General features: G+C 42.5%; 1 protein-coding gene and 1 pseudogene across 1 annotated transcript in view; one reads left to right on the forward strand and one right to left on the reverse strand.

Annotated features, from left to right (window-relative positions):
* The window catches only part of LOC122611913, a 6,555-nt pseudogene extending 2,403 nt beyond the window's left edge, over positions 1–4,152 (reverse strand).
* Positions 4,153–5,207: 1,055 nt separating this feature from the next.
* The window catches only part of LOC122620807 (discoidin domain-containing receptor 2-like), a 52,158-nt gene continuing 43,952 nt past the window's right edge, over positions 5,208–13,413 (forward strand). The window contains exons 1-2 of the mRNA XM_043798440.1: positions 5,208–5,586; positions 11,694–11,799. Coding sequence (XP_043654375.1) covers positions 5,208–5,586; positions 11,694–11,799 — 485 coding nt within the window. The remainder of the gene's footprint in view (positions 5,587–11,693; positions 11,800–13,413) is intronic.

Genomic DNA, 13,413 nt, shown 5'->3' on the forward strand with positions numbered 1-13,413 from the left:
GCCACGCCCCATTGCCCCAATGCCCCTTTGGAGGCGATGCAAAAGATTTTCGCGAGCTCATAATTTATTGTCCTCAGCCAGATCCGCAGCACGTTAAATAACTACAAATCAAGTTACAGCGCGCTTAAGTCCGAAGTCAAAAAGAACAAGTGATCAGGAGAAAAGAAAAATGTGTCTTTTGATTCATTATTACTATTGGGGCAGCTATGAAAACCTCTTATCAGGTATTATCATATATTTTCAGAAAATACTAAATGTAAACTTTGTCAAGACCCAGTTAAGAAGGCGGTTTGCTTGATTATTACCTACAAGCTTGAGTATGGCATGAATACTAACTGGGAATTTTTGTGAAAGTACGCCACCTGCTCAGATTAGTAGTATCTACTCACTTTGTTCATACGAGGTGAAGAACCTTTTCAAGAGTGTGCCTTAAATTTGAGATTCTGATATGGTTTATTGCTTTCAATAGAAGAACTTTAGAACCTTAGAACTTTAGAACTATAGATGTTTTATGCATTACCACCATTACACTTTAAAATTCATATACAGACAGTATAACTATTTATTTCATTTCTTCATTGAACTTTAGAACTATAGAAGTTTCATGCATTGTAACCATTATACTTGTAATTTCATATACAGAAAGTAAAACTATTTATTTTCATGGATGCATCATCATTTTGATTCTTAGTTTGCAACTTTGATGCGATATACATCTTTATTCCAATTGGATTACTCAGACAATACAAATATATACACATTATTGAACCAACTACAAGTCAGTTCTTTAAGATCCATTTCAAAATCCAGATAGGCAAGTGCTATAACATTTAAATCAGACCCATCCAAGATGCTGTGAGCTGGGAAAAACTCAGCCAGCGAGACAAAGACATTGCAATTTCAGCATTTTATTTCAAGTGTCAAGTGTCAACACGAAAATGATTAGATAGGCGTTGCCAACCAATAGGATTTATTCCCACCCCCCGCCCCGCGCCCGACAAGGGCGTGCCCCAAAAAAAGGAAATAAGAAATCCCATTACTCGGTCGGACATTCAGACATGGAGGAAAATGAGGAAAAACAGAAAGACAATCGAGGTAGTGTCAACGCCAGCTGCGACCGGCAAGTAACCCACCTCTCACCTCTCACCACCAATCTCCAGTCGGGTTTATGGGGCAGCTTTGATTTCAAAATATTATGATGACTCTTTAAGTTGCAAGCGCGTGGAAGGGCATTCGTGTTGATATTGAAATCATTTCTGGCTGCAGTCAGCTCCCCACTCCATCGACACCCCCTTTTCCACGTCTTCATCATTCTTATTTATGCATTTTTATTTCAAATTCGCCTGGCTCCACTCGCTTCCCTAACTAGACTGGCAACCTGGCTCCACCCACTCCTCCTGCTATGCCGACGTCGGGTTTCCAGGGATTCGGTGTGGGGATGTGGACAGGTGTTTCTTGTAAAGTTGTGTCTCCTCCGCCTCCACCTCCATCTCCGTCTCTGCCGCGGGATGCGTGTGTCTGAGTGGGCGGAATGGCAGAGTTCCGAGTCCCGAGTCCATGAGTCCCACCTTCTGTGGGCCATTTCGCAAGCTCCTCGAAGTCTTCCGGCGAATCTCTTTCATTTGTGATGGCTCGGGGCAAAGGTTGTTGCCTTTATGACTTCTTCTCGGCTGCGAGGCAATTTGGCATTTGTCTGGGGCCTTCGCATGGTTTATGTTTCTGCCATTGAGTGAAAATTTTAGTGTAAGTAAAAGTAAAGATTCGTGTTTAGCTGTTTCTAGGTAATTCCCTAATTTGTAATGAGCAAAGATAAAACGGTTTTATTTAGTTTGTTTATAGGTATGCCAGTCTATTGAAATGAATCTCTGATTGCAAAAAAGTTTTTCGAGGCAGACAACAACTTTCTGTAGAATGAATAAATGTCTACTAGCTAAATAAGAAACGTATAAATTGTAAGCCTTCGTCGCGTGATTTTCCCCTTTTTTCCTCCTTGACCAGCTGCATTTCCGGTTTTCGTTCTTTTTGCGTTGTAGCTCAACTTTCGGGAAGGTTAAGGTCGCCAGACATTGAAATTAAATACGGGGAAATTGCGCTGCAATTATGCGGTGTCGGAGACATTGAAAAATTATGGCTCTGGGAATTTCTCGTTTTGCTAAGCGAAAGTTTCGCCGCCACCGCCCTCCGATGATTTATGTTTATGACTTCGTAAATGGAAAAGCCCTATGGCTATGGTTATAATAGCACTATTCGGCCAGCTGAAGGCTTTTGTTTGTCAGAACACTAAGTGTTGGCGGATCTAAAAGGAATTTTACTAGTGCGATTTAATTTGCGACCAAGAAGTTGCATTGTTATGCAGCAATTTGCTATTAAAGATTTTATCATGTATTCTGCATGCTGAGAAATGTTACGTTGTGAATTCATTAAAGCCAAGCAGACGCGTATAATGCATTCTGCAATCTGTTGCGGACAAAAGATGGCCAGACTTCCATTCATATGGTTTTCTATGCCGAGGCTCCACCGTACCGTACCGCCGATTTCCCCGAAAACTCCCCCAGAGTTGCAAGTTGCAAGTACCTAGTTGCTCGTATTATTTTCGCACTGCGAAAATTTCCAAACGCCGCCAAGTGAGTCACTAAAAAGTTGAGTTTTATTTGCCTTTCCAGGCGCAACGCGTAAATTATTACACTTTCCCTCCGTTCCCAGCCCCTCAGCAGTGCATTTGGTTTTTTTTCCCCCCCATTTTCCTTGCATTTGGCCCGTGGATGTTGCTGTGTCTCCACCATTTAATTGCCACATGCAACACATGTTGCCGACGTCGCCGACGGCGGCAACGCCAAAAACCGGCGAAAAAGGAAAGCTTGGAAAAATTAATAGACACAAACCATTTAAACCATTTTTTAATTTGCCCTTTGTGGGCGTCGGGCAACGGCATCCGCAACAATAACATTATGAAGGCCCAAAAAACGGGGGGAGTGGTGTGTGTGGTGGTGTGGACAATTTTTTAACTTTCTGCGGTCCTAAAATTGCATGGCAATTGTGGGTAATGTTATGGATATTTTATGTGGGAAATAAGTAGATCCAGACGATTTGGAAGGGTGAATGGGGGCGGGAGGAGTGGGAAAACGCTGGTTGATTGCAGTGAGGCAAAAATAGAAGAAAAGCCATGAAATGAATATATGTATACCCACGCAAAAATTACGCTGAAAAGGAGTTACTACTTTAACATAAAATATCTGTTTAACTCTTTGTAACTTAGAGAATATAATTCCCATTAATGATAATAATTAATAGTGCTTAGAAATGATAAAACTGCAAGAGACTTCTAATACAAAACAGCAGTGAATATGATTATTATGACTATTAGCCTTACATCAAAACTAACATCGGTTTGCTGGTAGTGCTGGTGGAGATGGATGGCACTACCAAAAGTTATAATAGACGGAAATGAATCACGATGTGCAGTGGCTTTCGTCCAACATCTGACCCCTTGGCAGGTCACCAGCGGCAGGTCAGCAGCAATTTGGAGCACTCGAAACGAGGCGCCTCGCAAGCAAGTTGTTCGCCTTCGCTTTCGTCACATGCAAATTGGCATTCGCTGTGGCAAGCAGCTACCGGGCGCAAAAAACAGAAATTTCCAGACCGCGGGCCAGACCATTTGCAACTCCAACTGGAGTCCACATCTCCGACCAGCTGCCACGCTTGCCCCACTGCCACTGGGTGGGGAAAGAGGGAAAGGGGGTGTTGTGGGGAGCTGCGGAGCTGTGGAGCTGCAAAGTTGGCGTTAAAAGGCCGCCCTGTGGCCATAAAAACTATGCACGACCACGACCACGACTGCGACTTCGACTAGGAGCAGTGCACTACGGCAGCTCCACTCGCTGTGTGCTCAAGTGGTATTGTTGGTACAAAAAGTGTATGCCTTTTATTTTTGGCGACTTTGGCGACGAAAACCAGAAAGCAGCGATACCAACAGCCAAACCAGCGAAACAGCCAAACAGCTCAACAGCAGCTGAATTGCGGCACATTTGCAACTTTGCTGCCACTTCCACTGTCAAGTTGGCGTAAAATTTTTCATTTCGCATATGAAAGGAAGTGTGGGCGCCAGTTTTTCCATCCCATTCCATACCGCCCTACCTCCCCACCTCCCGCCCTCATTGTCATCATCTGGCACAGAAACTCCCCCAACTTTTCATCTGCCGTTTTCATTTCACATTTTATTAATTGCTCGAGTGCATTTTTGCGTCGGCGAAATGCCTGTGAAAAATGTTATTTCTGTTTGATGGAGCCTTTTGATCTTTTCCCCTTGGGACTGTTTAAGAAAATTAAAACTGTCAGACCTAGAAGTTTGCCCACAGCGTTGTTCCCCACTTAAGTGCAAATTCGGCAGTTTAGTTTGGGGACAAGGACAAGTAGTGGCTAAAACTAACTTTTGGTAGTTAAAAACATAAAATAGATTAAGTGAAGTTGCTGATATGCAAAGGGTGTATAAAATATTGGAATTGGGAATCAATAAAAGCAGTTTAAAGTCATTGAATGTTAAACAAAAAGGAGTATCTCATACTTGAGACAACCTTCTTGTACTGAACTCCTTTATAAGTTTAAAGTTGAAGTTACTCGCGATGCGGGGCAAGAACCGAGGAGGCACAGACGCCTAAGAAACTCCTGCTCCTTCGGCGGCTGTGTACGCCACTTTTGCTGAGTTTTTCGCGCTGTTTGTGTTTTTTGTTTTTTTTTTATTTTGACACGTTTTGGCATCTCGCCGAGGGACGCGTATCCGCTGGGGGAGTTTGGGAGTAGGGAGCAGGGAGTAGGGAGTAGGGAGTTTCGGTCCCTTGAGTGCGTCTGACGTTTTACATAAATTTGTGCTGGCTCAGCCCCGGGAAATCCTGCCGCCTCCTTTTGCTGTCATGTGACAAAAACGCGACAGTTTGCAAGGTCACGTCACATTAATTTGCTGACAATGATGTATTTAGGGAGGCCGGGGCCTCGCATGGCTGGCATACTTAAAGTGCCGCCGATTAAGCTGCGCAATTCCAGCAATTCTGCTAGAGAATTTACCTTAATTTCTATACCAGCCGCTGTCCATCTTATCTTCCAGAGCCTGAACATAAAAAATGTGGAGGGCACCCGTCGTCACATCGGAATGGCCAACGTGTGAGAAACGCGCGAGGAAAGAACAGAAGCAGAAAATACGAGGAATACGAATCAAAATGCCTGCAATAAAGTTACAAGAATTGAATTCAATTCATTCACGGAGCGCCAGCCTGAATCACATCCAAAACGAATGGTCGCCCACAATTGGAGGGCCAGAGGAGCTTCTCGAGGAGAAGGAGAAGGAGCAGGGTCGACGGGTCGAGGGGCACGACTCCAGGCGCCCTGCAACAAATTATTTAAAAAGTTATTGCCGCATTAAGCGTCATGGTGTTAATAACAGTAAAACTTTATGTTGGCTGACACTGACTTTGATTTTATTGGCCAACCGATTTGGCATTGCAATGGGAACGGGAACGGGAACGGGCACAGCAGTCGGAACGCCGGAAACTCCAGCTGCCGCAGGATCCAATGGATTGCCGACGGAACTGCAAATCGGTGAGTATAGTCAATACCTACAGGTTCTAACTAATTATACCAAATATGTGTTTTTATTCTTAAAACCCTTATTATATGTTGAGCATATAAAAAAAGAGCAAACTAGTGGATGAATATCTACAAATGAGGTCCTAGAAAATAGCAAATTTTACAGGGAAAACTGCACATGCAAAACTCACATTTGTAGTTCACCTGTTACTATCAATGATAAATGTATGCATTTCCCATGAAATACAATTTGTGCATTTCAACAAAAAGAGTCACATAAGTGTGTTGAAATATATTAAAACGTATTTCCAGCACGTAACGAAGACAGCTACGAAAGTGAAAGAAATTCGTGACCAAATTTCACATGGCACATGCATGGGCTGCGCTGCATGGACATTTGAGCAGATCTCGATCCAAATGCATTGTATATTCAGGGAATTTCGAGTTGAGAGTTGTGCAGGATTCCAAGTGCACCAGCAACGATACATCTGCATTTGCATTTAGCAATCAGCATGGAAATCAATCAACCGCAAAACGGAAAGGGTCATGATCCCGCAGCCAAAAGCTGCCGCCCCACGTTCTTGGCCAGCGCCGGCTGCTCAAGTATTTACCAATAACACAAAACCGTAACTAATAATTGTTGGGCCAAGGAAGTGGTCCGTCCAGAAACCGGAGACCAGAGACCGGAGACCAGGGACCAGAGAGCCACCCACCCAGCACCCACCCACTTGCCCACAACCAATTACGGAAAATTTACGCAAAGCGCCATTGATCCGTAGACTCCCAGCCCGGCGACGTCATTAATAAACATGAGTTTGGTCATCAGCCGGAGAGGAGGGGCTTTGGTCAGGGATGAATGGGTGTGGGATGGAGCTGGAACTGAAGCTGGAGCTGGAGCTGAAGATGGAGATGGATGCCAAATCGAAGCTCCACGGCGGCTCTTTTGATAGATGACTGCATCTTCGGTCGCTCGGACACAACTGCTCCTCGGCGGCTGTTGCTGCTCATTACCATTGCTGATTGGCCGAGTTGTGGACCCCACTATATACGTAGTATATATACAAGATACAAGATACACTGCTCACCTGTGCGTGTGTGGTCCCTTCCTCTGAGGAAGGGGCTTTGTTTTTTTCTTTGCTGCTCGTCTGGCGAGCATAACAAATTATCTGGTTGCTGTGAGCCGTCAACTTGTTTTCAGCATTTGGAAGGCGGCAACAATATATATGGCCCAGCATTCAGATAGTAGCAGCACACACTCAAAAATATTCATACCTGAAATCAGTTTACTTTTTACTTAAATTTAGCTTGTAATTATGGCAAAATTGGATTTGGATTTTATGTTTGTTGCCTATGTCGTTTAAACTTGCAGTTCGCCCCGCTACCACTTTATCTATCTGTATCCGTATCTGCATCTGTATCCACAGATATGTCTGTTGTTGAATACACATATTTTGCGATACGTAAATACCGACAAGTGACTGCCATATTTCATTTGACCGTGGGCACGTTGAAACGTTTTTCGAATCGCTCGGCAGCGAGCGAATAAAAAATTACTCCGAACCACTTTGGTCCCCTTTGGTCGACCAACTTGGCAGAGCTGGCTTTACTCTGTATTTAAATTGATAATGCTAAGGCCCAGACCGTTTAAATGGTCGTATAAATCGTTTTGAAATGTGCGTTGAAAACTGGCCCATGGATCGGGATGCCCAAGCCCTCCATCCACCAACAAGCCCATGGGTGTATCGCACATGATAAATGTGCGACAGTTAGCATTTTGGAGGTCAAGTGGTGTCTGCCCAGTTAAATGATATGCACACCGATGCGATTGGGAAATGTTCACAGTTCGGCATGTTCTACGAAGTGCAATACTATACTATACTACTGCAGTTTGAATTTAAAATGTGAAGTGTGTAGTTTACTTTTAGTGAAGCCACCCATTTTATTCAAGTTAAACATGATTTGGATCAAGTTGTAGCATTGACAAAAATCGAATTATATTTCTTTATGAGCTCAGCAATTTCATTTTATTTCTCCAGAGCACTAATCCATACTTTTAGCCATAAAATTTGGCAAATAATTTCCAAACGATTTGCAAAATGTGAAGCGTGGCCCACTTTTACCTTCTACTACTTCGCTCGTAACAGCGCAGTGTCTTGCGTTTGAACAAGTTAATACCTCGTCCCAATCTCCTCCCCTCCTGTGTTGCGGAAAAACTCGGGCAGAAAACCTGATATGAATGGGTATTAGATGTTGTGTTGCCAGAAACAGTGGCCAGCACAATAAATTGAACGCGAAACTACGGGAATGCATGTAATTTGGCCCGAGCTCGGAGGCGATTCCACAGCACCATAAAATCACCATTTTAAGTGCCGGTAGCAGCGACTTTCGATGGTAATCAAAAGTAAATACGACACTTAACCACAGCTGCTGGCTGGAAATTAAAGTGCAGCTGTAGGAAAGGAGTGCGCAAAAAAAAAAAAAAGATACTCGCGGCGCTTGGAAAAACTATATTAAATGATGATGGATCCGAATTTAATTAGCTCCAAATGAATTAATTTACAAATGGAAAAACAGACACATATTCTGCACATAAAATCGGAAGGATATGTTATGTTACCATAGGAACTGTCAGATAATTAGTGAAAAATAGTAGAGAAGATATCACAGTTTCGTTGTTTTAAATCATAATGTGTTCATATTTTCTTATTTTAATTAAATAAAAGTAGAGCTGATATAGAAACTGACTGAAAATGAATTTGAAAATAGTAGAAAAGACTTCAAAGCTTCGTTGTTTTGTATTGGGTAAGCATCCTTTTTTTTAGATATAAATATTTCCAAGGGTATAGAAGTTTCTAGCTTTCTTTCTTGTTTTGTTTAATTTGGCGAATAGTAGCGTTGTCACTTGGTCTGCCATTTTTCACAGCTCATTCGGCAGCGAGTTGTGTGGTCAGCTACTTTTTAATTGCATCCATAAGATACTCCCGCGCGTCGTCCCCAATTGAAAGCCAATTAAAATACGTGCGTAATTTGTTTACACAGTTCTTGAATCCCCCTTTCAGCTTCAGCTTACTTTCAGCTTCAACAGGCCGTGGCCAAAAGTTCTGTTTGCCCACTTGGATTGGATGAGGGGGTGGGTGGTGGGGGGTGAGAACTGGGGGGGCGGTAGAAACCTGGTCATAAAGCACGCCCTGTTGCTTTTGTTGTTTATGAGCGCCAGCAGATACGCGTCATTAAGCGCGTTTCTGGCGCGTTTTGCTCGCTATTTCCTCGCTGTTTCGGCCGCCCAGAAAAACTTTTCCCGCTCCCTTTGTGTGCATGTTACTCAAACATTCGCAATACCAATTCCACTGGAGTGGCGGCAGCTGAATACCCTGCAATGCGATTGCAGAATGCCACTTTGCCAAAATCAACATTGCATATAGTTGAGTTCCTCAAAACCAGTGAAGTGGTTAAGGCTCAACAGACAGGTTTGATCCCACGGAAAATGCTTTCATAACTCAGTTTGCAGCTAGATTTTCCATTTTCGCATTTTCGAACGGCTGCAGCTGAAAGTGTATCCCTTGTGTTTGTCAGCAATTTTCAGGGCTTAGTCCCGCACATATAGCACATATCAGGACCTTTGGCCACCCCCCACCCCCCGGAGGATCCTTTCGCCCTGCATTGAACTGTAAAATTGTGTAATTTTCAATTTCATAAAGTTTCGCGGTGTTTCCCTTTGTTTGTGTTGTTTTGCCCGCCCAGCCAAAGAGGGAACTTTGAATTATGATTATCGCACACACGCGTAACTGCAGTCGACAGAGGGAAGAAGCAGAAGCAGCGCGGAGCGGCCGGGCAGCGCACTCAAGTGCAGTTAATTAAATTTTGTGCAATTTATTCTGCTCAAAACTTTTCCAGCAGCAACAATTGGAGTTCCTCCGCCGCACAGTGACCACATACCTGTTCTCCCTGGACTTGAACAATATATTTTCTTGCTTTCTTGGACTTAACTAATTGGTTATCTATAAATCTGCAACTGAAAAGAAGTCCTAATTAAAGTGATTTTTGTGTTGATCTGAGTTTCTCAGATGGGTAATTATTATATGTAATTTTGTTACGTTTTAACCAATTGCTTTAACCAATTTAACCAATTGAAAATGAGTCTCAATTAAAGTGATTTTTGTGTAGATATGAGTTTCTCAGAAGGATATTTATTATATGTAATATTTTTACGTTTTTAGTTAATACAAATTCCATATTATTGGTTACTACTTTAAATGTTTGTCGCTTAGAGTTTAAGTGCCGAGACTTGGTTTCTCTTATCACAAAACAGATATCCCGTATCTAAGTTTTCTAAAACACTTACTCATAAAATAGTACTCAGTTGACTGATTTGATCAGCTGCCACCAAATTGAAAACTTTGAACAATAGTTTTTGAACTGCGGACCACTGTGCGTGGGGCTTTGTTTACTTTTCACTTTGCAGTTCTGCATTTCGCCGTCAAAGTTTCGCAAAATAGTTTCCTCCCAGGGAGATGTTTTCCCGGGTCTCGCCACCTTTGTTTATTCGGCCAAATATAACATGCTCAAAGCCACCAAGCATTTGCCAGGCCGTCGCCTTTGAGTTGGCATACTTTTTCCACTTGCCTGGCAATCATCCGTCCTCCGGAGACTCCAAAAAAAAAACTGGCGAGTTGTCCATTGTTATAATGGATATGCTGGAATCCAAATCGGTATCATCCATCAATTAGGCAAAGCACTTAGTGCCACAGTTTTCGCTCGCTTCTGCTGCATTTCTCCAGTTGTGTACAAGTTTGTATGTTTTTCAATAATTGAAAATAATTCATTTATGTTAATATTGAGTGATGTTCAAAGTAGTGGAAGTTGAATGATTGCCGCGTCTCCTGCCAAGTTTAGCCGTCTGTGCATAATTAAGCTATTGCGTTTTCACTAAATGAGTTTTCGGAACTGCAGAATGAAAGGGGTAAACAGCTAAACAGAAAAACGATGCTCTGGAAGCTTTGAACGCATAAATATTGTTTATGCAAGTAAACATTACGAGGGCAATGCGAGTGAAACGGATGAATATTTGTTGACTTCACTCGCTGCGATACTGAAATAATTTTGTTTATCCACAAGTGCGGCGCGAAATCGTTTTCCTATTTGTAAAACCCATCATGTTGCCGAATAATTGAGTTTTTCAGTCAAAAGTGCTGTGCATAAAGTTTATTTGCGTATCAATCATCCCAAGCGGTTTCTAATTTGGATTGCTTTTATTTTGAATGTAGAAAAACCTTAGACTTAGCTTAATAATCAGAAAAATACTTACAATATTTAGTCAGCTGCCGAGTGGCATTATCTTAGTATATTACTTAAATTGTAATAGAATTTTCAACACACTAGCCTTTGGGAAACTATCTGAACTGCCCTCGATGTCTTCAGAACTTCCATGGCCCTCGAGAAGAAACTACGAAAAGGGTCACTGCGAGCATGGGTATCCATATCCATATCCATATCTGCAGATGGCGCGTTTGACCGCCTCCAAAGCAGCATCTCGGTGGGAGTGGATGGGAGTGGATGAGTGGCAGTGGGAATGGAACTGGGAATGGGAATGGGCCTAACCCTTGTCTGGTGCGCCGGGGCGGTGCTCAGCTTTGACTTATGGTGCTTAAGCACTGACTGATTGCGTCTAATTATTCACAGAATGATAATATTCTCGATATTTTGTGGAAGCAGCAACAACTTGCAGCACCAACGAGCCGAGGGGATGATGATGTTGTCTGCGATGTCTCAACGACCTATTCATGACCCCATCGCGGTCCCTTGGGGGCCGGAGCCCCATCATTCTTGGAGCGGTGATGATAATTGCGCTTTTCATTCCCACTCACAGATTGATGGCGAGTGAAAATTGAGTTGCTGAAATGATAGGAGCGCACAGTATCGCTTCCAAGTTTCCGAGCTTTGTCCGCGGCATTCGGCCAATTAATTTACGCATGGGGAAAGGTCTCTTGATTTGTTTTCCAATTACGAAATTCCACTGCATTGTCTTTCTTGATTGAATATCTCGTTCTTTAATTTCTCTTTGATTTCCCATCTCATCTTTTCGTTACCTCACTTGACCAGCTCTCGTTTCTCCTCCACAGGAACCTGCAAACAGGCCCTGGGCATGGAGTCTGGCGCCATCGCCGACTTTCAAATAACGGCCAGCTCGGCCCATGACATGGGAAATGTGGGTCCCCAGCATGCCAGGTAAGCTCCTCCATCTAGCGAAGCCACTTCCAACTTCCCCATGCCGGACTCAACACTGGCCCCTATATCATGGCGCACACGTGTCTCTGATGCTGACTGAAAATGATAAACATGCATTAAATTTGACTCATAATATGACGAATATGAGTGTGCCTGTGGGTTTGTAAAATACGAATATGTATATATGTATGTACATACACAGAAGACATTCTCTCGTTTCCTGCGTGTACATGAACATTATTATTATGAATTATTTAATGGCGTGTTTAAATGCCTTTATGTCGTTTGTGACACACACAAAACAAAAAAAACAACAGAAACACCAAACACACAATGACATAAATTAAAATACAACAGCAGCAGCAAGAACAACAACAACAACAAGTCGAACAGAAACATGTGCAGAAAATTTACATCCACATCGAGAATAATGATACAACTTATGGCCACATTATATTCCGCTGACATTTATTTGCCCGCCATAAAGAGTGGGAAAGTGCGCTCCTGATTTATCTTCATCCGCTGATGCTTGACAGAGGTAAAAATATCCTGGTAATTATTTAGAAAGTCAAGGGCTGACCACGTACACAGCAGAGATCCCAGCCATCAAATTCATAATGCCGTGCTGTGCAATAAACTCTTCCAGCATCTCTGTAAACATTTTTACGAGCACTAAAATCATCTTCAGAATGAGAACACAAGACAAAGAACCACGGAATATTGACAAAGTCGAACTCAGCAAAGGCAAACGAATCTCGAAAACAAAACAGGCCATTAACGATAACTTTTGGATTATTAATTGGGGAAAGAAGTGTCTTAAAGAGATCTTTTAGTTCTCGGTTTGTCTTTCCGTACAAGACTTCTATTTCTAATAGAAATCGGTTGTTGATTGCGTATAAATTTAATATTATACAGTTAAAGATCGTGCACTCTCTTTAGAATCTTCTTATTAGTCTCAACTTTCTAGCGCTTAAAGTTTCAAAGTTTATACGGACGGACAAACGGACATGGATAGCAACTTCATATGCACTTAAAAGTACTTATGGGTCGCTTGGATGAAGCGCTAGGTTCTACATTTATTTAATAATAGTATTCATCATTAGTTCCTTAGTTCTAGTATTCATCATAGAACCGCTTAGTTCCCGCGACTTTAAAGTTTATACGGACGGACAGGATGATATGGGCATACGTACTTCGTAGCTCTAATGGGTCGTACCAGCTTCGTTCTACTTGTTAAAAGCATTGCTAATGGACCTGATTAAGACAATATTAGCTGTACTCCTATACTTTGAAGCAGGGCTTTCAGATCTTTTTGTAATAGTAGTATGAATAACAATTTTAATAAAGCATAGCTGATACTCCGAATAGAATATGTATATGAAATCAAAAATTGGAACGGCAGAGGATGAGGATGCCGCATCTCCCCAACGACAGTTACAGACAGCGCAGCCATAAAATTTAAGCAAACGCTACAACTGATCCATGGGCAAACAAACAGTGTATGAGTGTATAAGTGTATGAGCGGAGTAACAGAAATATTGATTATAATGTCAATGTCGCCTGCGGGCACGGCGTGTGGGTGGTGGGAGGGGTGTGGTGTGGTGTGGAGGGGGA

Source organism: Drosophila teissieri, chromosome 2L (genome assembly GCF_016746235.2).
Source record: "Drosophila teissieri strain GT53w chromosome 2L, Prin_Dtei_1.1, whole genome shotgun sequence".
Taxonomy (NCBI): Eukaryota; Metazoa; Arthropoda; class Insecta; order Diptera; family Drosophilidae; genus Drosophila; species Drosophila teissieri.